General features: G+C 39.6%; 2 protein-coding genes across 3 annotated transcripts in view; both read left to right on the plus strand.

Annotated features, from left to right (window-relative positions):
- Window positions 1-3,660: 3,660 nt before the first annotated feature.
- Window positions 3,661-7,342, plus strand: LOC122824178 (zinc finger protein 271-like). The gene is made up of 3 exons (XM_044104470.1): window positions 3,661-3,695; window positions 5,096-5,165; window positions 6,111-7,342. The coding sequence occupies exons 2-3, from the start codon at window positions 5,103-5,105 to the stop codon at window positions 7,137-7,139; spliced, it is 1,092 nt and encodes a 363-aa protein (XP_043960405.1). The 5' UTR covers window positions 3,661-3,695; window positions 5,096-5,102; the 3' UTR covers window positions 7,140-7,342.
- Window positions 7,343-9,987: 2,645 nt separating this feature from the next.
- LOC122823935 (guanine nucleotide exchange factor VAV3) overlaps window positions 9,988-27,089 on the plus strand; it is a 93,556-nt gene continuing 76,454 nt past the window's right edge. For both annotated transcript variants that reach the window (XM_044103990.1, XM_044103991.1), the window contains exon 1: window positions 9,988-10,787. In XM_044103990.1, coding sequence (XP_043959925.1) covers window positions 10,581-10,787 — 207 coding nt within the window. In that variant the 5' untranslated portion in view covers window positions 9,988-10,580. The remainder of the gene's footprint in view (window positions 10,788-27,089) is intronic.

Raw genomic sequence — 27,089 nt, forward strand, 5'->3', positions numbered from 1 at the left:
ACAATGTTTTCCACACACGCTCAGCAGTTCCTTGGTAGAATTTTCACCATCTTTTGTTTGTAATCCAATCCCAGGATCAGAAAAAAATTTATATATTACAAAGACTTGAGGGAAAATGTGCAGGTAATGTGTTAGAGAAAAAAACATGGGATTTTTGGTGCAGTAACAGATCCACCACATCGAGAAAGTCTGCTGGCATGTGATCAGTTTTCCTTTTCTCACATTCAGATTTCCTAGACAGCTCTTTCTCCACTTGCTGATCCTTATTTTGTTGTCATCCGGACCCCTCTGGGATTTACGCCCATGTGTCAATTTTGAAGACCCATTTGAGCCCGAGCTCCAACTCCATGGCTGATGTCTTAAGATATGGCTTCAATATTTCCACTTGATATTCCTTTCTCATAATGTCATCTGTTTTGCAAAGTGCACTGTTCCTCCTGCAGCAAAACATTGTTTCCTGGTTTGCTACCTTTTACGCCTCCAAATTCACCGATTACTTTGAACAAACACTTAAACCTCAGTTTGACATGACATGTCTCCAGAATGAATGCCTTTTTCCCTGAAGTGCTTTTGTAAACTGTAAGCTAGGTTAATATTGTGCATTTGAAGTAATGGCCTCTCCCTCTATGATGACTACATTTCCCTAGGGGATAATTACAATCTCCCACCAGCTTCAACCAGCATCTTTACAAGGTCTTCAGCTTTTGTTCTGGGGTTGATTTCCCACATTTCCCTGCGGCTTATAGCTGCAATTATTTGAAAAGTTGAACGTGGCACCGATGTAAACATTTGAAAGTAAAAAAAAAAAAGAAAAGAAAATATAATCTTCCGCTCTTTCTTAGTTTATTTTAAAATAAGAAGTACTGCATCAATGCTAAACAGTTTCTGAAATATCATCTCAAACTGCTCATCTTAAGAAACATTCTTATTACTGGGGAGAGTGTTTTCACATCAGCATGAGGTTTAACGCTCTACAGAGTTTATTACACAGACTGTCTGGCACCAGTAGCCACGCTGCAACCCAAGTCTCATATGTCGTCTTCCCTTCACATTATATTCTTGCTTTGAACCTCAGCAAGTCATCATCACTGTCTGTAGACTCAGAGTGTAGCTAAGTGCATTGAGTTGCTGCCATGGGATTGGCTGATTAGCTATTTGTGCTAACAAGCTAGGTGCTTATAATAATGTGATCACTGAGAGTATGTGAACATGATAATCACCTTAATATCTTTCTAATCCATGGGGAAAACTGCAGAGATGAATTACTTTTTTCAAGAAACAGAAATGGTGGCACACTAAAATACGACTGCTACGTTAGCATGCTAAAATGTGCCAGTTCAGGCTAAATATAGATTACAGCTGGGGTTTATGGGTTTATTTTGGCTAATGGGGATTTTAATACATTACCATCTAAAAACTGTAATCAGTTAGACATTTGTGATTCAAATAACTTAGATAATCTTTTATGTACGGTGGCCTGTGATGGACTGGTGTGCTGTACTCTGACTCTTGCGCAATAGAGACAGGCATTGAGTGAGCAATTTTGGACCAAACTTAGAAAGTTAAATAGCACATTTAGGGGTTGTAGTTGAAACTGACATTTGGTGGAAAAAAAAAGTGCAATAAAAAGACATCAAGTACTGTATAATGTCAATCGTATTCAAGGAAGGCCAGAAGCAAGACGTTGTTTGTGACATAATTGTTAGGGTTACATTTTAAAGCCTTAAAATGGGTGATGGCAACATGTTTTTTTGTTGTTGTTTTGTTTTAGTCAGGCCGGACTATGCTGAAAGAAACTTTGTTGTCTTTGTAGAAAGTGTTGAGACACCTCTAATTGTGACTCACGATGAGACAGAATGTCTCACTCATACCTTTGCTTGTATTGTAAGCAAAATTATTCATCTTAATTGGACAAAAACTTAAAGAGAGGTATGTTAAAGTCTTTAACAACGGCTCTAGTTAGAGGAGCGGAATTAAAACGCTCCTCTCACAGTTCAAATAGAACTGCTCAAAGAGACACAACTTCTCATTTTGCTCATCATTTTGCTTACAGTGACACAGTGGAAATTTTTATGTCATATTTAAACAGTGACGTTAGTTACCGAAGTTGTTCAGGATGAAGTTAGGTCATGTTATACACGTTATCATGCATGGGAAGCTCACATGGTTACTCATTACAAGGCTATTCAACACTTTAATGGAAAGATAAGGATGTTTTAATCCAAATGCAATAGCGCCATAAAAATAAAACAAAAAACTTTACTGCCTCTTTTGCTTATTTGTGCTTAAAAGGCTTCCCAAGCAGGTGATTGTTATTGCCACCAGCAATTGATTAGTTATTGGAAATTTTAATGGAACAACATCCTGCCATCAGAACCCTATGTGTCTGCATGTTTTGCCAGCAGCCTCCCTGTATCATTAACCACATTTATGGTGATAATTGCCAGACCTCACAGGCGCCCAGCATGGAAGAGGAAGCTGAAATAAGAGAAGGGTTGCGGCACGGTTTGCCAGCATCCGCCTTCAGCTTCCACCGCTGGCGATGTTAGCCACGGCATCCAGAGTCACTCCAGTGGAAAAGGTGGAAGCTGAACCATTTGACCACCTTTCCTATCTGTTTTTGTTTCTTTTCTCTCTTTTTTTAGCCCAGGTAGAACAAAGTAAAATACGAAGCAGACATTCCTGTTGGTGACCTTCTCCTCATACAACCATCTTCTCTCTAATGATGATGAGAAGAAGTAGAGACAAGAGACTCGGCTTTGACAACTGCATGCTATTGAAGATTAATCTTCACAGCTCTGTTTGCACAGCCTTTTGTGTTGGGTTATTATTGTATGTAAATCCTCAGAGCAGCACTCTCCAGCACACACTGTTTACAGCCTCATTCTGTTGTCAAGGTTCCTCCTCATGATATCGGGGAATGCTGAGATTAAATGAGTCTCGAAGGTGCGCAGTTCCCCTATTCCAGTCTTCCATCATTTCCATCTACACTTCTAAGACTGTAAAAAGCACCCTCCGCAACTGTTAATGGGATTACCAGCACTTTCCTCTTCCAGGTTTGGATTAGTTTTCACATATTGGGTTTCTCCATCTCTTGCAGTCTTTGTCCGGGCTGCGCAATTCATGCAAACTTGAAATAAAGATAAAACAAAACGTATTAATTGCCTCTTTCTGTGACAGTAAGTTCGACTGATAACTGGTGCACATGCTGTGCTTTTTTTTTTCTACTGTTCTGCACTGCATTCTTTTTTGATAACGTAACAATTTGCCAGAAACATTCCATGTAGCATCCCATGGTTTTACACTCTTCCTTGCTTTGTCATTGACGGTCATCAGATATTGTACTTTGAGGCACAGTTACCTTTTCATACCTAGTAAGATGGTGTGGGGGAAAAAAAAGAAAAAAAAAAAAGAAATAATAATAAATAAAGTCATAAATAAATGTAGTCATTTGTTTCAACTATGACTGATACTCACACCTAAAACATCAAAACAACCAATCTCCATGGAAACGAGATTGTAAGCACTACAACGAGTTCTCATGGCTGAGTGGTTTAAAAGATAATACATACAGAGCCTAATATTTATGGAGCTGTCATCTTTTGAACAGTGTTACCATGGAAACCATAAAAGCATCCTCTCAAATGTAAATATTTTTGACAAAGGTAAATCTGCAGAGGTCGCTCAAAGAGATTGTAAGTAAAGGCTTATTTATTTGTCACATATGTTTGTAATAACTCATACCAATGTTTAATAATTCACTTTACAATATATGTAGAATTATGTCATCACTTAAATGTGCCAAACAGAAGTAATCCTTGTGTCTCATGTTTCTCATTTACTTTATCTTGACTATTTAGATTGAGGGAAGTTTAAAAAGCATCTGTTTAAATGCATAGTTAGCTTAGCTTGAGAAAACTTAACATTTTAAAACAGCGATACAAAAAAATTCTCTGTGAAATTAGGGAATTTATTGATTTTGGTAATCCTAGCTGACCTAAAGCAGGAAGTTAAGATTGTCTTAAAATAATATTGTAAGAAATCAGGTTGTCTCTTATATGGTGTAGAAATATTTGGTTTCAACTATTGACCTTTTGCTACATCACTTAATCATTCGAGGGGTCATGATGGATGTCGGAAGTGAGGGACAGTATTGAACTGAAATAGTTGCCCAAAGTTGTTTTGACTGTACTTGTTTGAGTCAAGCTGATGTGTCTGTGAACATAACACACTTGGTCGGGGTTTGGTAATTACAAAAGTTTGAAAGAGCTAGCTTCGAAAAACATATGGACCTGTCATCTTTTGAACGATGTTACCATGGAAATCTTAAAAGCATCCTGTCAAACGTAAATATTTTGACGAAATCTGATTTAATGATTTTAGGTCATAGATTTTAGATTCATGACAATAAAATTTGACAAAGGTAAATCTGCAGAGGTCGCTCAAAGAGATTGTAAGTAATGGTGATACTTACAATACTACAATGCTGTAGTATTGTCTAGATGTTATCTAGACAATAAAATCTAGATCATAGATTTTAGAAATCTATGACCATTTCTAAAATGAAATCGATTAAACAGAAGTGATATTAGACGACCCGCTGTATGTTTTTTAACAGGCTTCTATCCTTCTACCCTTGCCTCCTCTTTCCTGACATGTTGATCAAATGGCAGTCTTCACATATTGAGTTCCCACCACATGAGTTATATCACTATGTCATAAACACCATTTCCCCTTATACAGGAGAAGCATTAAAAACGTTTTATCACTATCACCGCCCTGTCTTTTGTCAGTAAAATAAAATGACAAGTTTGGCTTCTATCCTTGTCTGTTTATCCAGCCGACTGCACAACACTCTATGACCATTTCTAAAATGAAATCGACTAAACAGAAGTGATATTAGACTACCGGCTGTATGGTTTTTTTTAATAGGCTTTAAAGTAGCGGATTAGCTGCTTTGACGTCTGTCATGGCGAAGCCGTCAGATTTCTGAAGAGCATGACATCACGATCAATATCTGAAACAGTTGCCACTGCTGTGCAAATAACGTCAATTCACATCTGTCTTACATATTATAAATGCTTGTTTCATCCAGAACTGAAATGGAGAAACTTTGTCTGGAAGAGAAGGCTGGTGTTAGCGACACGATGACATCACTGGAAGAGGTTAGTTATTAAAACGTGTGGGAAACCGAGTGCTCCTGTTTGGTTTGTCATAGTGTTTCTGCATTTAGTTTGAAAGTTCTGCCTTTGCATGCATGGGGTTTCCCTGGGTACCCCGGCTTCATACCATACTTCAAAAACACAACAATTATTTTAATGTGGGTTATCTGAATTGCTGTCAGTATGGTTGTGTGTGAGCATTGTTCTTTTTCCTGTGTGTTTCTTTGTTGCCTTTTTGACTGGTGACCCATACGTCACCTAGCTAAATCTTTTCATGTTAGCCTACAACAGGGGTCTGGAACCTTTTAGTCCAAAGAAACCTTCTTTAGTTCAATCCAGATAAAAAACCAACACCACCATTTTAGAGTTGAAAATATTACGACTTGTAATTTTGATGAACATCTAACTATAGAAAATGCGTCGTCATTTTTAAAGAACCGTAATTTCATTTGTATTCTGTCTAAAAGACAGAATATCTTACTAAAAGAGAAGGGATACATTTTCAGTCATGGCATGTAAATATTTGTGGAGTATTAACTGAAAATATAGGATTGCTTTAGACTCAATGGCAAGAAAAACACATAAAAAAAGATTACTGGTATTTTTCTTGTCATTCTGTTGTGGAAATTCAAAGGAATCACCTTTTGAATTCTATTAAATGTACTTTTGTGATTTGTGATTAGAGACCACCAGCTGGTTTTTCAGCATTTTTAACAATATGATTAAGTGCCGTTGTGAAATATCCAAAGAGCCACTTGTGGGACACAGGTTTCAAACCCCTGGCCTATCTTACAGAAAGACAAATACACAGCTTTGCACTTGAATAAGCCAAACTAGGAGATGTATTCTGATTTTTTTAAAGTTTGCCATAAACTCAAACTGTCGACTATCAGAGTGTTTGTACGTCATAGTGACACTCTGTTATAATTACTGTACTTCTATTTGTAGAACCAAATCTGCACGACCCCGGGTGAGAAGAGATTCAGAAATTCCTCCACAAAGAAACTTCATCAGCGAAACCACACAGGTGAAAAGCCTTATAGCTGCGGTCAGTGTGAGAAGAGATTCAAAGATTCCTCTGGCTTAAAGCGTCATCAGCAAAACCACAGTGGTGAAAAGCCTTACAGCTGCGGTCAGTGTGAGAAGAGGTTCAGAGATTCCTCTTGCTTAAAGAATCATCAACGAATCCACAGTGGTGAAAAGCCTTACAGCTGCAGTCAGTGTGAGAAGAGGTTCAAAGATTCCTCTGGCCTAAAGCGTCATCAACGAATCCACAGTGGTGAAAAGCCTTATAGCTGCGGTCAGTGTGAGAAGAGGTTCAAAGATTCCTCTGGCCTAAAGCGTCATCAACGAATCCACAGTGGTGAAAAGCCTTACAGCTGCGGTCAGTGTGAGAAGAGGTTCAGAGATTCCTTTGGCTTAAAGAGTCATCAACGAATCCACAGTGGTGAAAAGCCTTACAGCTGCGGTCAGTGTGAGAAGAGGTTCAAAGATTCCTCTGGCCTAAAGCGTCATCAACGAATCCACAGTGGTGAAAAGCCTTATAGCTGCGGTCAGTGTGAGAAGAGGTTCAAAGATTCCTCTGGCCTAAAGCGTCATCAACGAATCCACAGTGGTGAAAAGCCTTACAGCTGCGGTCAGTGTGAGAAGAGATTCAAAGATTCCTCTGGCTTAAAGAGTCATCAACAAATCCACAGTGGTGAAAAGCCTTACAGCTGCGGTCAGTGTGAGAAGAGGTTCAGAGATTCCTTTGGCTTAAAGAGTCATCAACGAATCCACAGTGGTGAAAAGCCTTACAGCTGCGGTCAGTGTGAGAAGAGCTTCAAAGATTCCTCTGGCTTAAAACGTCATCAGCGAAACCACAGTGGTGAAAAGCCTTACAGCTGCGGTCAGTGTGAGAAGAGGTTCAGAGATTTCTCTGGCCTAAAGTGTCATCAGCAAATCCACACTGGTGAAAAGCCTTACAAATGCAGTTAGTGTGAGAAGAGGTTCAGATTTGCTTCCAGACTGAAGGCTCATCAGCGAATCCACACAAGAGAAAAAGCCTGATCCACATAAAAAACAGAAACATCTGGAACTGTGAGGAAACGTCTTTCTCTCCTCCTGCCTTCCATCACTGCGGCGACAACAGTCAATGATGTCTGTAACATTTATATCAATAATAATAACAAGCATGCAAATAAATTGTCATGTCGTCTGTATTTCCAGAGAAAAACAAAGACGCAGCTATAAAAGCGAGCAAATCTGTAAGAACCTTAATTTATTTTATGTATACTTTAATTTTTACCAAAGTTTTGCAAAAAAAACTCCAAAACAAAACAAAACACAGAACCAAAAAAGTGACCAACAATTTGTATAGTTCTGATGATATTTATTATTCATTCAGTTTTATCTACAGTCTTGCATGTACCACTTTGGAGTAGGGTCCATTTTTTTTTCATTTCACTTTTTGTTTCAAAGATTATTTGTCATTTTTTCCATTATTCAGATTTTTTCCACAATCCTGCGCCAATCATCTGGCTTTAACCATGTGTTTGTTATTGCCCCTTTTTTTTACTCATCATTACCTTTGACAGAAGCAAATCTTCTTTATTCAACATTGTCATATTTCCCAAATCCATCAGATTTCAAGTATGTAGGATTGTATAGCCCAGAATTTTAATCAATGTTGATTCAACTTGCTCCCAATACCCAGGTATTTTCGTTCAGCTCCAAAAAATATGTGACTGATTGGGTTCACATACTCCCGCCTGCGCTCATGTAATGCAGAAGCCTGTTTACTTTTGATTTGAGAAACCTTGTTCAAGTCTTCCAGCAAAATGAATGAATGCTTTCCTGTATTTCTCACATTTGGGATAATTCTACAACTGTTATTTTAAGTTTTGTTTCCCATTTTGTATTGTTTTCTCTCTGCATTATTCCAGAGAACTGAGATGATTTTTGCTCATGTTTCTTGTAAATAGGAATCTATCTCTACTCCAATGGGACTGTTGTTTACGTCAAGTAATTTTTAGGTTTTTTTTTTTTTTTGGGGTGTGTGTAGTCATCTCTTAACATTTTTATTGGTCAATATATTTAATTTCCGATTGGGATCAATAAAGTATTTTTGAACTTGAATTATTATATTTGATCGATGAGCAAACTGTTGAGCTGAAGGCCGATATTTAGAGCAAGTTTTACATGTGCTTCTCTAACATCGCAGAAATGCTAAAGGATGATTGTCCCTGTGCCACAGTGAACTGCAGAAATTCACTAAGCTAGACTTGGCACAGAGTGCAATATCTCATAAAATATGCATACACAGGCTAATTTCAGAAAATCTTTTGATTTACAAACACTTTATGGGATGAATCTGTATATGAGCTTCACTTTTTGAATCCAAAAAACTAAAGTCAATGAACTTTTTGGTGAAATTCTAAGGCAACATTGTTGCTAAAGAAACCATGACTGTCTTTTCTACTTCTGGTCAGTTGTGGAAACATCCAAACAGCATGTTTGCAACTGTTGTCTGTTGCCAATGAAATTGTGAAGGCAACCAAAGCAGAAGTCACTGTTTTTATACTCTACAAAGGAGAAATGATTAAAGTGTTGCAGACTCATTAGCAAGCAAATGAGAAAGAGTTACTAAATGTTAAAAATATCAGACATTTGCTCTTTATACTCCCCCTGAAAATCATCAGGTCAGTAGATATTGTGCATTTGTTGATCTGACTAAAACTGCATTTTTTGGCAGTGGGAAAAAGTTGATATATTTTCTTCAAATGCAACACGTTAACTGAGCCACATTGTCAAATCTCAACTGACTCCACACGTCGACATTTGTGACGTAAAAACAAGAATATTAACGGCTGTTTCTCTATAAATCCTTTGGATTGTAGATTTACTCAAATGGTTTTCATGGACACTTGGGAGCACTTGTAGCTCTACTTCCAAAAAATTAATTTTAGAGGACTTCATGATTCTCTGATGCAATAGTTCATAAAAAAAAAGAAAAAAAAAGAGTCTCAACCAAGAATTAAGTCCTTACACTGCACAGTACATGGAAATACATTTTAGTAAGCTAATTTTAATATAATGAAAGTTTATTTCAGCAACTATTTTCTCTTCCACTGAACTTTCCGTTTATGTATCAACTGTTGTATCAACCTTCCAGACCTCTCAGGTCTTCTGGTTCTGCTCTGCACTCCCAGAACCAGAACTAAACGAGGAGAAGTGGGATTTAGCATCTATGCACCAAAAATCTGGAACAAACTTCCAGAAAACTGTAAAACAGCTGAAACACTGACTTCCTTTAAATCTCAAATACAAACCCACTTGTTTAGAGTTGTATTTGAAACGTAATCAATTGCAAATTTATTGACGGAATTTGACTTGATGTTGTGTTTTTGATGTTGATTCTATGTTGCATTGTGTTTTTGTGTTTGATTTGATGTAAAGCACTTTGAAATGCCTTGCTGCTGAAATGTGCTATACAAATAAAGTTTGATTGATTGATTGATTGATCTTAATAGGGATTTCATTATGTAGTACAATTAAAAAAGTGGAAGGCATACAGTACAGACCAAAAGTTTGGACACACCTTCTAATTGGACCCAATTAGAAGGTGTGTCCAAACTTTTGGTCTGTACTGTACTTGATACACAAGATTATTGTCATGTTCCGTGTTTTTCTGCGTGTTGATTTCGAGTTTCCTGTGTGTCTGAGTTTCCCTGTTGTCCTGTCTCTCCTTGATTAGTTTCCAGGTGTGTCTCGTTCCCTGATTACCCCTTCTGTATTTAGTACCACCTGTGTGTCTGTGCACTTGACTATTGTTTAGCTAAGGGAAAGTGGCTCTGTGCTTGGCTTGCTCAGCACAGTAAATAAGCCCTTTGATCCGCTGGAATATTTACATGCACTCAAGCTCTTTTGTAATTCCTTAATAGAACTAGCAGCAATACAACCTAATTAAAAAACAAAACAAAACAATATTGTCTTTACCCCGTTTTTGAAGCTTACGAGGTGTGAAGTCATGCTATTTCTTGTGCTGTACTGTCACAGTACTGTTCAATGAGCCCGTGTGGCAAGCGGAAGAGGTGAACAGGGTGAGGGGGAGGGAAGAGAAACAAACAGAGAGAGAGAGGAGAGAGGAAGGGTGCAGGACGCACTCCATCTACAGTCTCGCTTCAGCCTCGCCACGCCGGACCCCGTCATCCGTGGAGCGTCCGCCACGCATCTCCCAGGAGCTATCCGCCGCGGTTCCCTTTACTCTCCTCGTCGGGTTTTACGCTGGGTCGGATCCGGCATGGGTCCGGTCTGCTGAAAGGCACGAGAGGTGTTGCCGAACCGTTAGCAGTTTGAGTCTATAAACACGCGCGCGCGAACGCACGCACACACACACGGAGAGACCCGTGAGAACTCGCTCCGGCTGAAGACAGAATAATGATGGAGTATTGGAGGCAGTGCGCGCTGTGGCTGATCAACTGCAAGGTGCTCCCGGCTAACCACAGGGTGACATGGGAGTCAGCGCAGGTATTTGACTTGGCTCAGACCCTCCGGGATGGAGTCCTCCTGTGCCATCTGCTCAACAATCTGAAGCCCCAGTGCATCAACCTGAAGGAGATCAACCTCCGGCCGCAAATGTCACAGGTAAAAAAAACAAAAAACAAAGAAAAGAAAAAGAAAGACGTTCACCCGAATCTTCCCCTTACCTCCCCGACTCCCGTTTCTCCGCTGTAGCCACTATGAAGGCAACATGGCCAGACTCCATAGGGATTATGCTCATTTATAAATTTTCCCCAGTTTTACCAATTTTTACCGCAGGGCAACATTGTAGTTCGAGTTAATTGGTATTTAAGTGGTTTGTTTATTGAATCCGGTTCACGAATTTCTACAAATTTACAAGCGTTTTTATTTCTACTCGCACTTTTACAGATTCTTACTGCATGCGGTCTGTTGCCGGAAAACATCTGAAAATAGCCGCCTGTGAGTTACCTAGGAGGGTGTTTTCGGATTAATTCCACATAATTTTGGCGTGCAAATCCATTCCCGAAGGAAGGACTGTCGCTTAAACATTACTGTAAGCAAGTAGTAGCTGTTTTTTCACTTTGCTGTTGCTTACAGTAAGTGCAAAACCATGAACTTGAGAAAAATTGCATGGAGTACGGTGTGAGCTTGATCAAACTCATATTCTCAAAGATAGCAGAAAAACAAACATACAAGTGAAACACTCAAATTTCCCTTCTTGTTTTTATTTAGTTTTTTTTTTATTTAACTTCATGTGTTTAAAGTCACTAGCAGAGAGTTGACATACTTTTATGAAACAGTAAGAAACTGAGTGAACCTGTGCCTCCAAAGAGGGAACAGGGGAAAACACCCCTATTGACTCCCCACAGATTTCTTGCTATGACCAAGACGAAAAAAGTTTATGAGCATGAATGATGAAACCGAAGTGGACAAACTATAGCGAGCTGCAAATATTATTAATATTACTTTTTTTTATGACTCCTGAAATTGACTTGATTGTGGTGTGCCATCTCAAAGTTGTCTGACCACTCCTTATAAAATCAGCTGGAGTAAGTTATTTTAAGACTATTTTTGATTGTTGGAAAAAAAAAAGATAAGTAGATAGGTAGATGGAGTGAGTCATGGCCACGTGGCCCTGTTTGTCAGATACCATCTGCCTCAATATCAGGACAGCCTGAGCCGGGACCTGATTAATATTCGTCTTTCTAACGGTGAATCTGTCCGTCTGGCTCGGTGACAGCACAGTGTCATAGACACTCCCCTACTGAGCCTGCAGACCTGCTCTAGAAGTATTACCCATACAGGCGGAGTACACCCCCACACACTCTGACCACAGTGTATTGCCTTGTAACATGCAAGGTTCAAATTTTATCCTAAACAGCTAATCAAATCATGAATACAGTATTGTGATGTACCTCATGCTTGATCAAACGGGGCATCTGGCTTGCCTCCTGGAAAGAAGCGCATTAACCTCGGTGGCACGGTCATTCACAATCGAATTGCGTGGCTGCTGTTTGACTGCAGCGAGCGGGATGAGTGGGCAATTTAAGATTGCACGGAGGTTTTAAGTGTCACCGGGGAGCCGTGGATGTCTGTGTCCATCTGAGAATGTTTACTCGGAGATTTCAGTCAAAACCAGATCGGAGTCTATTAAGCCCATTTGGTGGTAATGTAAAAGGTATTACAGACAATGTCTGTGCCAGTAAAGAGGCATACTGTGTTTCGTGTCAACCATAACATCAGGAAATGCAGTAGAGTTTTCATCGGTGGTGTGGTTTATGAAAAAGGCCTATCTAGACCCAGAATGGGTTATTTATAGATGTAGACAGAGTTTGTTTCACTCATTGCAGGGTGGTATGGACTTATTATAATCTCTTACCTGCCGTAGATAGTGTTCTCTGTATCTTCATGTGGTATTAATTCAGATTAGCTAGGGTTGCAGGTGAGGTTGCAGCTAGTCCACAAATGGTCAAACAAACTGGTCTATCTTTTTTAAAACAACTCCAATCTTAAAAACAGAGATTAGTTTTTAAGGGGAATGAAGGTAGGAGGTGGTCTGCCCTCCTGAGTGAAACCGGTACTGAAAATGGAACGTAAAGCTTTTGTTTTAGCTTTTCTGGGCTATTTCTTCCCGTCAGTCAATCTTAGACCACTGGGAAACCTGTTAAATTCCCTTGAAATCGTGCCACATTTGCATGGAGATTCATTTGTGGATTCAGCAGCAGAGTTGAGGATGTGGGTTGTGTCCGTGGAAAACTTGCCAAATCCTGTGTGACAGCGGTAAACAGCTTCAGGTGAAAACAGGTGAAGGTTTGGCACAGTCTCTCCTTCATTGGGAAAACAAACTCTGTTTTTGCTGGAGGCAATCCCTTTGCAGAGACATACAATATCAAACTAAAATTTTGCAACTTGTGGCAATCTCAAATCGCCAGTCTTGGGGAGCATTACTCCATTCCTGAGGATATTGATGTGCATCCATCTATAACGATGTTTAGCAGTGACTATATATACAGCCTTTTGGGAGACCTGACCTCAAAGTTAGTGAGCAACTCATAGAATCAGTCTGGAGTGTGCTGCTAAAGCTAGGATGACCGGCACCACCACATCGGCTGACTTGCAGCAAAGGCTGGTTGAAGAATGGGTTGCTATACCACAGAAGTGTTTGACCAAGCCTGTGTCCAGAACCAGGAGGAGCAGTGTATAGTTCTCCCACGCACAACTAAGCCAGTTGCTCTTTGTTAATCGAAAAGTTTTGTTTCTTCAAAACTTTAGTCTCCCAAACCAATGAAGAACACCAAACAAAAGTCAATAGCAAAATAAGTTGCCTGGTATTGACATTTAGAGGATTTAGCAAAGTTTCAAGTTTCCAATGTCATAATATTGGTTCACAAAAAGTATTTCTACAACAAAGAAATAATCGAGCACAACTTTCTTGCTATTTACAAAGTAAATTTTTTGTTTCTGCATGATAGTTCTTAAGTTGGACATGCCGGAAATGCTTCACACACTTTTCACTCAGGAAGATCACTGGTGGCGCGCCGTCTCTGACCTCCAATTCCAGTGTAAATAATCCTTGCTATTTGCGTAAATAGCCACTCAATGGAAACTCCGTAATGGTTTAAAGTGTAGAAGAATAAACAATGTTTTTTACAAACATAAGATTGGAGGGTATAAGTCCGCTTTGAATTTTGGGCAACCCTCTGCTAGCTGTTAGTCAAAGAGCGATAGTTATTCTATTCAAGATATTAATTGTTCACTAATAACAATGAAATTATTCCTTTATTGAGAACATGAAGGAGCCACAGTTTGAGCAGAAGGCCCAAGAACTTTTTAAGAGATTTAAAAATAGGATATACAAGTTTTTGCTGCAGGTGATGCTAGTTGACTTTTCTTTTTCTTTTTGCTAGCTGTAGTGTACAGATCAGACGGTATGTCATAGCAATCCTTATTTATAAATTCCAGGCTTACTTTAGAGGATTTTTCATAAGAGTTCATATCGGTCCTCAAGTTAAATGTGTATCAGTAGCTCGGCATAATTAGGGTTTGCTTTTGTTTTATCTTCTTTCACATACTGACACACTGCCTTTGTGGTACCGACTCCTCCAGTGAGGAGATCATTGTGGGGTGGGGGAGAGAAATTGATGTCAAGATCTGCAGCCCCCCACCCCGTTACAAAATAAGTTCGATTTACATAACTGGGGGAGGAGTTCCTTCCTTTTCATCCTGCATAATGCATGAGGGCTGTGGCAGCTACTTTATCATTGGCCGATAATAACACATGGGACGCTACCGTGGCCTCACCAGTGGGAGTCGTGAGATGGAGAAGACAAAGGCAGTGAAAAAAGAAAAGCAAAAAGAAGAGTGTGTCTGGCCCTCCGCTGAGGCACCTCAGAAGACATAAAGGGACCTGGAGGGGGCTTTGTGTGCTTCGCTGGGGTGGGCTGCTTAATTAAAGTACAATGCATATGAAGCTCTGGAGACTTCACATGTGGAGTGCTGGAATCGTGATGCACTGCTTCTCATTCGTGGTGCGTTGATTGGGTTTAAAACAGAAGTGCCCAAAGTCGGTCCTCAAGGGCCGGCATCCTGCATGTTTTAGTTCTCTCCCTGGTGGTAGTAACAACCTTTTTCAGCATTACTTAAGACTACCAATGAGATTAACTTTTTCAACATTTTGTCATGCAAAAAGCATTGAACTGGCGTCATCGCTGAATTATCAATGTGATCCCATGTAACCGTTTGGATCTGCTGCCGCCATGAACACGCCTAATCGCGTGTGATTTTCATCTCATTTCTTCTTTAAAGGAAACCGTGATTGCAAAATGGTGTCTTTTTGACAGTAGCATAAAATAGACAAAGATTTGCGCACTACGCTACTACAGTAAAGCTGAAAGAAAATGACAAATTTGACAAATGGCTTTTTTTTTTTTTTTACAAATACAAAGCAAAAGTGGAGAGTGTGGCACGCATTTCTTTGAGCTAACGCATTTGGCTGCACGGTGAAGGTAATTGAGCTTCAGCTGAACCTCAAACATGGTTTCCTCTAACATTGCCATGTTTCTAAGTGAAGCAATTAACCAATTAACTCTGACCAGCTGTCTGCAAAAGAAAAGCATGCCCACAGTACCCTCCACACGTGTCAATTGAATAATGAATACTCTAGGAAGTATTGAACATGCTCTTCCTCTTGTTAGAAATACATAACATGCTTAATTGCTGACTGAACTCCACCAATTGTTGCTTGTTGCTTGCAAGACAGAGCTCAAAGTTCTAGTTTAGGGGCTTGAGCAAAAAAAAAAAAAAACCTCATTCAGCCTCTTTTGATCAGAAGTTTACAGCGCTGTTATGAGCCCAATTACAAAGTCTAGACAAAGCCCGACCACAGCGTGTGCAAGCCCTTGCTTCGCTGGCAGCGAAAAGCGCCACATAATCAGCAGTTGCTTTCTGTCTCAGCTGAGTCGAAAACAGAGGTTTAGCTTTCAGAGGAACTGGGGGGAATGCTTGTCATGGCGCAACTAGCAGACCGCATGGTGAACAGCGCACACGTCCTGGGTTTCTTTTTTCGTTTTTGCAAGAAAGGGAACGTTATTTGCGTGCGTGGAAGTCATAACAAAGTACAAAGTCTCTTTTCAAATAAAGCGATTCTTTTAAAGCAGCCATGAAGTAGAGCTACAAAGGAGCTCTTTGGGTGACTTTGGAATTGAAAACTTTCAATTGGAGCCCTGTTTCTCCTCACTGTCATCCAAGTTTTTCCCATGACACAGGAAAAAGGGGGGAAAGCGCAGCAGCAATACCCCCCCGCATCCCCTGTCCAAGCCCCTCGAACGGTGCAGCCTTGAGGTTCAACAAGAGCAGGAAATCAGGAAATGGAATACAGGAAGGAAGTGAAACTAAAACATACCCTCGATCAAATTAAGACCAAAAGCGTCAGGCACAATGAAAAGAAAAAGAAAAAAAAACACTCATTATTCTCAGGCACAAGAAAGAAAAAAAAAAAAATATTTGCTCTATCGAGTCAACCTCGATGATTTCTGCATTTTTGGAAAGTAAAAGTGAGAGAAAGCATCAGAGTTAGAGTCGGGTGTCAAACAAACTCCTGGCAACACATTGTGTTTAGGATAGCAACAAATGACTCAAGCGTTGGCAATCCAAATTTCAACACAGATGTGACTTGAAAACCTCAACAAAACCGGACTCATTCATAGCTGCAGTACAGCTGCAACTTTCCTTTAGTCCACCAGATCCAACTCTGTGAACTAATCCATAATTCACACATTCTTTTGTTTGTTTTCCGCCGAGCTGTGTCGCTGCAAATACGTGATTTCAGCTGATCCCTAGCAGACTCTTGAAGGCCGAAGCAGCTGTATCCCAAATGCTCTGCATAATGCAGCCGCGTGCGTTTAATTTATTGAACTGAGACAAAGATTTTGCGATGTGAAAGTGAGAAGAGAAAAGCCGGTTTCACAGAGCGAACGCGCCGCACAGCGAGCTTCAAAGCCTTCGAGACTCGCTCGTCATTCTCCTGCAGCAGAGACACAAAAGTTAGTGTGGGAGGATGAGAAAGACAAAGAGGAGATGACTTAATTTGCTTTTTGGGTTTAGTAGAAGAAGGACAGTTCTATAAGGATCTATAAGCCAGAGTGGGCTCTGCACTACACGTTCTGATTACCATGTTTTTTTTTTTTTTTTTAAAGAGCTTGGGGTATTAATTATACATTAAAATACACTTATGGTGGAATAAAGAGGGTTTTTCGGGGGTATATTATCATTATATTTAGTATTTAGTGTGGCATACTGATCAAAATTTCAAGACAAGTTGAAAATGGCAAGAGTTTCCCACTGTGGGATATTGAGAAAGTCCTGAGTACAGCTTCAAAATGCAAAAAGGAGAAATGGGACAGACACACACACACAAAAAAATTGAGTAAGCAGTTCATTTCAAACAACTAAACTACAAATACAATGTTGAGCTGATCAAAAGTTTAAGACCACGGCATTTAAAAGTCCAAATCTTCACAAAAACGTGGATTATTTCTCGTTTTCATAGTGATATTGAATCATTGCATCTTCTTACATTAAAGATTCAGTTATTTTTCAAAGTTATATCCATAGAAATTTCTTGTTGCTGACTCGTCACAAAAAGGTGAAGTTGCAGTAATTTAATAAACAAACATTTACAAGGTTAAACCTAGTTCTCCTAAATTTTTATTTTGTTAGAAATAGGTCAATTTGAGACAAACAAAAAAAAAAAGTAGGCTTGGACTTTCATAGCACTAAAATGATTAGATTCTTATGTTGATCTGCTTAGTCTGTCAGTTCTGCTTCTGCTCATTCTTCCTTAGTGTGTCCTGTCACTGTTCTACAAGGAAAGACTGGAGAAACCCATTTCCAGTTTGGTGCTCCGTTTCTGATCTTTGTTTTAAAAAAAATGGCAAAAGTTTTAAAGCAAAAAATAATAACAGCGCAATATCTTAAGTTGTCTTTGACAGCTTATATTAGCTATTGGCTCAGTGAGCGTGGCTAACATTACAGAAGTAGCACTGTCTTTGTGTAGATTATGTGGAATGTCAAAATTTCAATTTATTTCAGACAGTGTCTGCATTTTCTTTACAAATATGCGCAAATCTTTGACGATGTTGCGATAATGTCAAAGAAACACAATTTTGCAACTGTTTCCATTAAGTAAGAAATGGAATTGAAATCATAAGTGAAGGAGTCCTTGTTCTCCGTTGGTTTGCTCCAGTGGCAACATTCGGTTGTTGATCACGTGACTCGTGTGATGCGGAGGAGAAAAAACAAAACAATTTCCATATCAGTTTTGTGATCCGGCGACAAAACTTTTTATTTAAATTTTTATTTATTTAAATTACCGTATTTCCATTGAGCAGATTTATTTTCCAAATATCAAATTGGGGAATTATGCAGTCAATGGAAACGCAGCTAAAGGGATAAATTTTAGTGAGTGTTGTAAAGTGTCCGTATGCTGTTGGCTCTCTCTCCATCTCCGGAAACGTCTCTGAATTTAGTTTCATTCAAAGCCGTTTTGTGCGTCTCTTTGTAAACATTGAGTCTTCTTCTCTTAGGGGCTCGACACACGGGGAGCGACTTCGCTCTCTCTCCATTCAATTCCTATGGAACTTGTGCCATGAGGGGGACGATTGCTTTTCCCTCCTTCGACCGGCGAGATTCGGGCCTGTGAAATTTCAAGCTCGTGCGCATAGACGTCTGCAATTGTAGTGATGCAACACAAGAAAGTTGAAAAACGTTAAGCTTTTGTCGCTTCTACCGCTATCGCATCCCATGTTTTGGGTTCACCCGGAATTGTGGGAAACTCTCGCTTCTTTTATGGTTCGTCTCTCCCTGTGTGTTGAGCCAATTAGTAACATCTTTCACATTAAAGCTTGTTGCCTGTTGGAGCTTTGTATGTTGCAATTGCTGATTGGAGAAACATCTGCTTTTCAGGTTTCTGGTTAGTCACCAAACAGCGTAGCTCAAACTCTGAATTGGCTAATTATGGTCGCCAGTTGATTTTTATGTACGAGTCTACCCAATTTATTGAGGTTTAGCTTTCGTCTTCTGTTTTCTTTCTTTGCTTGCAAGAATCTACTTGTCCCTACCTAAACAATGGGCTTTACTTTAATTAATACTGCTGGAAAATGGCAGGAGAAGAAGGGTGATAGGAGAAGTAGGCTACATTTCATCCACATTTTAATTTTCCTTGACGTGACATTATCATATCACCCAACTCTGGTTGGAAGGAGGTTGCATTTGAGATTTAAAGCCTAATTTTCATGACCGTGTGCTTCCCAACTGAGTGAAGGCTGTGGAGCTTCATGCAGTCAGGCTTTTTGACTCCATGCCATGTGTTATTGTGCTTTACAAAGCGCTGTAGGAACTTCCCAGTTAACTCATTTCGCTTCAGAGACATCATAAAATCTTAAAACCTCTCCAAGCTGCTCACGTTTCTGCTCTGCTACTTCCTTAATCTCCTGATTTGCTTCTGCTCGTTCGAGAAGGCCTGTTAAGCATTCACGGTCAGACTTCGGTTATCAAACCACGTACCGATTATTTTCCACTACAGTATACCGTATGCAGACTATGTGCGGCAGAGCATTGGCATGCAGTGGACACACAAAGGGCGCAGCCTGTCAGAGCTGCAGTAGCACCGCTGCCCTCTTGATTCACTTTGTTGAAAGGATTGCACCTGTCAGCGTGTAAACACCACGTTAGGGCAGCCATGCATGCCCCGCACTGGTGCCATGCTCCGCAGCCTTCCAATTTTACAATTCCAGCGCGGCATAATGCAGTGACACGGCTTCGTTCCGCCGTGTCACCGCAGTTTATTCACCAGCAGCTTTTGTGGCCGTATTGCATCTTAGTTGTTTATGCACATTTGCTCAGGGCAAGCTGACCTTTCAGTTCATCTCTAAGGTAACAGCCCTGAACTTGAGCCATCTAAGTAAATTTCACTGCGCATCATATTATAGATTGTGCATATGATGATTTTATTAGGAAACATTCAGAGCTGGTGCCTTTAAATTGATTTTTTATTTATTTTGTTGCTTTGTTGGAGGCTACAGTTAATCACTGCTAAGTGCTCTTCAAGCTCTTAAAAAAGAAGTCAATATTGCTATTGTTTTTTTCCTGATAATGAGCTTCATCAGAAGAGACAAGCTGGTAACTTATTCCTGACATCAGAGGAGAATCTCAACCTAAGTTATGCTTATGAGAATTTACAGATTACTGGGCCTATAATATGTATTTTTTAAGTCAGTTTTGTGTGTAGTAAGTAAAAAATGTGAGCCAATTTACTACTATTTAGCTTAAAACAACAGAATGCAGATTTCACAGTCATAACCAGCTGCATTCGTCTGCAGCTTTTGCTGTTAGAGGCACAGTAGTGAGAAACTCTGACCATGGAGTGATGACAAACTAAACCTCCTCTGGCTGGGGAGAAATGAATTGTGCTGCCTAGACGGTACCTTGTGGGTGAATGAGGCCCATATATCTCCGTGCCTGGACCCAGAATAGACACGGATAAGGCCCTGTGCAGTTCAGGAGATTAAGGAGTTCATGACTTTTCCAGCTGGGTCATTTACGTGTCAGGTGACCTGTTCTGAACGAGTCAGCTATCTGTTTAAAAACGAGAAGGCGCATCACTGTGTAATAAAAAAATGCAAAAAAAAATAAAATAAAATCCCTCCAATGAGCGTGGATAGCCGTGACCTGATACATGTATTGTACAGTGTAAGGAATGGGGGCAAGGACATACCTATTTTTGCCTATGTGTTTTTTAGAGGTGTAACAGGATACCTAAGCCATGGTTCGGTGTGTGCCTCGGTTTTTGGGTCACAGTTTGGTATGGGTATGACAAAACAGCAAAAAGAAACAAATGTAAATGCCAAATGCTTTCACCGACTGCTTTAATGGAGAAATAGACACCCAGAAACCACAATAGTAGAACAAATATCTCTTGCTTTTGAGGGGTTTTGTAGTAACAAGATGAATACAGAAACTCAAAATTCATGTGCTGATTCATTCACTTTAAAATGAAAAACATTTAAATATTAAGTTGTTCCAGAAATATGTTTTGTTGTGAGTATGCAGATTAGCTCAGAAGTTCTCAAAAGCTAACAGCTAGCCTAACATACCTTTTGTTTTGGCTAATTTTGCCTTTTAAAACCACTCCAGCAAAAAAATGTATGTATTTGATGTAAATTATGCTATATTGGTGACATTAGCATTGTCTTCAATGAGTACTACTATATATTAGCAATTATTGAAGAAACTGTTTGTGATTTCTGAGTGTAACAACATCTGTGCTGCTATTAAAAATTAGCACCAGCTGTGACTCATTAGTCTGTCCGGTCAAGAAGAGAGTAGTGTTTTAGGTTTTATCTCGGGTCAGACGTCAAAAATTGCATGTTGTTATGCTTTTCAGATCTCATTTTTGTTTGTTGCACACAGGTATAAACATTTTAAGTTTGTATTGTTATTGGAGAAGTTGAAATTAAACAGAGGGTCTGTCTAGCTAGCTGTTAGCCTTCAATGGTTTTGAGGGTTTCTCCACTCCTTACTAAAACCGTTTACGCTCCATGGATATGTTTCTTTTTCTGTTGGAGCAATGTTTTTAGTAACAAATTTAAATCTTCCTGAGTGGAAAATTCTTAGTTTTCATTAACCATATTTAATAATCCTACAGTTTATTTTATAATAAATATGCAGCGATTTTTGATAAAAGCAGACTTTAGTGCACACAATTTTGCATTTGAACCTTTGCTAGATAAAGCAAAGGTCTTTTTAAAGAGCAACTAAGATCCTGTCTTTTCTTGCCTAAAATATATTTTTTTGTCTAGGTCTAGGAAAAAAAACTCCTCAACAATTGCTCAAAATGATCAGCTAGGGTTCATCAAGAGAGTCATGAGATGATGATTTGTTATAATATCCTGATTTAAAGTGAGAACAATGCAATATTCCACATTCTTAGTCATTCCTACCAGCCATTTTTGCATTAATTTGGAGTGGAGTGCTTAAAAAAAACAACTTAATTGCGTCTCTTTATCTTACATTTGTACAGTGACGATTTGGTACATTGACATATATTGTGTGCATTTATTTTTGCAGAGCCTAACATAGTTTTATAGCGGTGGAGGACAAAGAAAAGTCATGGTGTGGTTAAATATGAATCAAAGTCACATCCCTTATTTGTATTCTTTTACCCTCCTGAGACCTCAATCTGTCCCAGTGAACATCACCGTGTGTCCACACACAAAATGCACTTATAGAGGTCAGTCGGCACTTGACCCCTCTTTGTCATTTAGCGCAAAAAACATCATTCACACTCCTTTAACACAATTTTTCAAGAGAACCGAAGGGGGGAGGAGAGGGTGTTTGCTCGGTGTTTGCTCACAATCCGGGCTTTCTGTCTCTTGACGTACATGCCGTTTAGTGCTGATCTTAGAGTTGGTTTCAGTGATATTCAATTACCCACTTTCCCTCCACGCTAATTTCCTCTAATCCTTCTTTTTTAGCCACGTACTAACCCACAGTTCAGCCAAACAGCTTGACCTGTGTTGCCATCGCCAGGAGAATTCACATTTCAGGCAGTAATACTAATGCAAACCCTGTAGATAGAGGGGGGAGGGAGTTAGGTTTGTGTAGATAGGGGGTCACTGAGGTTAAAGTCAAGATTTAATGGGAAAATGGCTCCGGGGACACTTATTAGTGTTATGGGGGAGGTACACGATTCTTTTTTTTATTTCCTTTTTGCCTTAGTGTCAGAACATGAAATGAACATGAAGGAAAAGAAGCAAGTGTGTGTTTTGGTCCTTCATCTTAATGGACAGAAAGTGTTGATGGAAAATCCAAAGCAAAAAAAAGGTAACAGGACCGACGCTGTCATCCTCACTTCTTCCTCCGATTGCTCTCTTAAGTGTGTGAGAATTATTAACTATGTGTAAATTAAATCGTTTAGGCATAGACAAAAATCTTCTTCTGGTTGATATCTGTTTTTTGGATTTATTTTAGGTTGGACATGCCAATTCCACTTTGAATCCATTCCAGTTTTTTTTTCTTTCCCCTTTGGACTAACTTCCATGAAAGAAAGAAGATGTGCTGCAGTTTCCTGAGAAAATAGGCCTGAATCTAAGTTCTAAGTTTCATTTTAACGTTTGCCGCTAAACTATGCCCCAATTTTCATTAAAGTTAACAGAAGTGCATAAAGTTAGGTTTGATGGAAAATAGTGTGAGTTTGCAGTTATGATGCATTTCGTAAGTTTGAAAAAAATAAAATAAATCCGAGCTGATGAGAAAAAAATGTGTTGCTATCTGGCCATTTGATGAATGCATCTCTTATAACAACACTTGCTTTTGGAAATTTAAGAGGACGTCATACCTAACACATACAAGAACAAGCAACGTTAAATCATATTATAAAGTACTTTGTTGACTACAACTGACTGAGGATGTGCCCTATTAGCTGATTAGCTGATAACACTGGCCAGCTGCAGACATGCTGTTACGACAAACAAATCGATAATATCTTATTAATTATCAATTTAGGTCAGCTGTCAGATCTACTTTGCTATTCAGGGGCTCATCATTGTTCAGAGCTGTAGGCACTGCAGGACAGAAGCCATCTCTCCGTTTAGCTTAATAACACTAAATAACCAAATGAGGAATTAGCCTGTGGCTAGAAAAGCTTCGTACAAAACAATAGTGGCTTCGCTTTTATCATGTAACATTGCTCACGGTCCTGTTTTTGGATTAAGTGTTGAGATCTTCTAGTATTTCCAAACATGGACATTTCTGTCCTGTAAATTACTATTTAGTTACTGGCAGCATGTGACTTTGCCCAGAGAGATAAATAAAATATGAAGGTAACGGGTGGAAGTTTGATAATTTGTCCCGTGCACGTTTGAGACTCTTATTTTGAAGTAAGAAACTAATAAACTTCAAATTCATTATTACAAAGCAATAGAGAGTTTTATTTATTTATTCATTTTTTTATCTGATGGTGACCAGTGTTTTGCTCCCCTCTGAGTTTAATTTTATAAAAGGAATATGGCTACAAAACATGTTCAGTGAATGCACATTTCACTTCTGAATTATTATAACTTAAAGTGTAAATCCTCCCAATGGTATGAATAATTTTGAGCTTAACCGTACACAGATCAACTTTGGGAGCCAATTACTTTCTATTCCTAAAGCGGCCAATAACCAGAGCATGAAGAATTGCCGCTTACAGGAATTGTGACAAGCCAAAAAAAAAAAAAAAAAAAAGAGAGAGGTGTCAGGAACTGTGCATACAAGCAGTTGTGAATGAATGGAAAAAGTGACTCAAACAAGCAGCTGTTGAGTGCTTTCCAGTCATGTGCCGCCGCCGCTGCTGCTGCTGTGCCTCAAGTCTGTGGGTTTTTCCTCAGAATGACGCGTGAAATCAGTTGCCACAGTATATTTTCGGAGTGAAAAAGCTGCTGACTGCTGCTTCATGTTGACATTATTCTATTAAGATAAGTGAGATGACGAGTGTCTTCAGCGAGAGGGGAGAGGGCAGCGTTTTCGTCGGCGTCAGCAGAACCTCTCTCACCCTCCACCTCCCGTTTCCTGGTTACACGGCCGACAAAAGCTCCTACATGACATGGATGTGACCGGTCTGCGATATGTCATTATAAAAAAAAAAAAATAAAAAAAAAAGCTCCATCATGAGCGGCGTTCGCTCGAGGCGTTGAAGAGCAGAACGTAAACGTCCAACTTTTATCGCAGCTGGCTCGCAACGTCACCAGGATGTGTATCAAATCAAATCAAATTTAAGTTTCAAGCTTCAAATCCCTTCGCATCCATTCATGCTCATTAATTAATTCTCAACGAGATTCGAGCAGTGAGATGGCCAAACTGTCTTTGCTGTTTTTCACGAGCGCAGAGGACAGGATTTCATTATGCCCTGCTTCACACACTGGGGCCATAAAAGCTCCCAGCTTGTTGCTATGGAGCTTTGACTTGTGTCAAAGAATACATAAGCAGAAACTGGGATGCTTATTATGGATATTACAGAAACAGAGCACGGCCTCGTATCCAATGCAAGCGGCGAGATAGCTCCTCTTACAGGACTGCTCTCTTACCGCGCATGGTTGGGTTTGAAAATGAAATGTGCTGCAGGAGAGATTTTTTTTTGGGGGGGGGGTTCCTGCACACGTTGTTCTTTCATAAACGATCCCTTCCTTTTCATTGGGTACATCTCAGTATGTGTTCTGCAGACTCCAGCTGGGACGTTAACGCTGTTATCTAAATAAAATCCAAAATCTTCAGTTCCTCCTTGTGTACGAAGAAGGCTGGTTTCTGCATCGGAAGACAGAAACGGGTCGGTTCACACCGTTGGCTGCGTTTGCATTGGATGAGGTACGGTTTCTGTTCCGATGGCTTTTCTCGGATCACCGGCCAATAATTGTGGTTAAGGTTTTTTTGAGGTCTACAAACATTGCTTGACGGGATGGTTTTGCATAAAGAACTTGAGACCTGAACAAAAAACAATCAGTCTCATATTGTGTAGCACAGCGTTAAAGGCTTTTGTTTCTAAAATGGAAAAGTTCCCCATTGTTTTGCCTTCATGACTTCACTAAAATCCTTATCAGGTTTCTATAACCCTCATATTAGTAACTCAGTTATTGATCTTATCCTAATAATCATGGAATGCTATGAGATTCTCATGGTGTTATGCCCTTGAGTAAAAATACCATAGATACAAAGTATTTATACAAACATTATTAACTCTACTGCTAAAAGTAGCACTAGCATAAAGAAATTCCCGTGCACCATCGCCTATTTGTGGTTCAATATTTCCAGATTCACCTGCTGGATGTAGCGGCGGAAAATTCTTGTTTTTTTGGACAATTTTTTTCTAAAATACTCAAAAGAAAATGCAGCTTGGGAAGTTGAAATACTTGGATGCAATGCTGCTTGACATGCTGTACACGTTAGCTTCGTGCCAAGACGGTTTCCACTCTGTGTACCAACACATACACATTTTTCGAGAGGGTGTTTAACATTTTCAGATTCTAGCTATTCAAGGGGAAACTTCCTTAATCTCACCTCCATCATGTTGTTGTTGTTCTTCTTCTTTTTCTTCTTCTTCTTCTTCTTCTTCTTCTTCTTCTTCTTCTTCTTCTTCTTCTTTTTCTTCTTCTTATTATTATTATATTTTAGAATAATGTCCATTACTGTTATTTATTGTTCTGTCGTTTTTGCAAAAGTGCCCGCTGTCAACCAGTTTCATAGAAAATGATCTACCAGACTTCAGATCTTGGAAAAGGAAAAACAATGCTTGACATATTCTCTCTCTGATTATTGTGACATTTTGCTAGACGAAATAAGTTTGGTCATCTTAACTGACCTAAAACAAGAGATGTCTGGCCTGATTTAACTTTAGATGGTGAGAAAATAAAGGTCCCCATGCGTCTTTTTATTCGGTATAAGATTCTGGTTTCGGCTGTGTATATGAATGTTCCAGCTTCCATCAGAATTTTTTGGTTTATTCAAGAAAAAAAACAGAAAAGTGAAATCAAAAAATCCCTTCAAGACAGATTTGGTTTGTACCAATAGTGCCTTCGCACATCCACACTCCCCCCTCGGCGGTTCAGCTGGTGAGCCCCAGAGAGACCCTCACGTCAAAGAAAAGCTGCATGTGGAACAGTTAGAGGTTTGCCTCACGCTGCAACATCCCTTTTTAATGTGATCCCCTCTCCACCCCCATTTTTCAGTCTTTGGCTCGGTGCAGATGACACGCCGTCTTTCATATTTGTTGCGCTCCGAGAAGCTGCTTCCCTCAGATAATACACCGGTGTCCTTTGGGAGACTCCGGAGGCTCTGGGCAGACAAGATGTGCTTGTCTGATAAAAGCAAGTGATGTTTACAAGTGTAAACATTCAGTAATATCCGCTTGACTTTTTGTTTGCTTATTCACGCTTTTCTGGTGTCTCAAGGCGGCGGGGGTTCCCATCTGTCTGCTATTGCGCAATTCAATTGTTTTTGGGAGGTATTTTACATTTATCATGGAAAAAGTTAACCACCCTCCCCCCCAAAATAAAAAATGTATAATTCTGCATGGCTGCAAGGCATGGCTGCTTCCTGATTTGACACTTGCTGACTTATTTTCCTGCTAAACAGTCAAACCTAATCAGCTCTCTAAATACGGACACCTCAGCGTGAGCTCTCGCTTGACAAACAGGAAATTGCCAATGAAATCTATTTCCTGGAAGACCTTTTTTTTCTCTCTCTCTCTCTCTAAAGAGCAATCCCGAAGAACTGTCATCAGAAGGAAGCTAATTGGAGAGTTCCCAGTGAGAGAAATTATGTCTAAAAATCGTCGATACGGGCTTAGATCTCTAAAGATTGTTGTGATGGCGTAAGAACAGAAAAAAAATGGAGCTG

The sequence above is a fragment of the Gambusia affinis genome, linkage group LG21, assembly GCF_019740435.1.
Source record: "Gambusia affinis linkage group LG21, SWU_Gaff_1.0, whole genome shotgun sequence".
Classification (NCBI taxonomy): domain Eukaryota; kingdom Metazoa; phylum Chordata; class Actinopteri; order Cyprinodontiformes; family Poeciliidae; genus Gambusia; species Gambusia affinis.

Excerpts from the sequence above, each read along its gene's own strand:
- LOC122824178 (XM_044104470.1), top strand. The coding sequence starts at position 5,103 with ATGGAGAAACTTTGTCTGGAAGAGAAGGCTGGTGTTAGCGACACGATG. Across the intron at positions 5,166-6,110 it reads CGATGACATCACTGGAAGAG|AACCAAATCTGCACGACCCC; the intron begins GTTAGTTATTAA and ends TTCTATTTGTAG.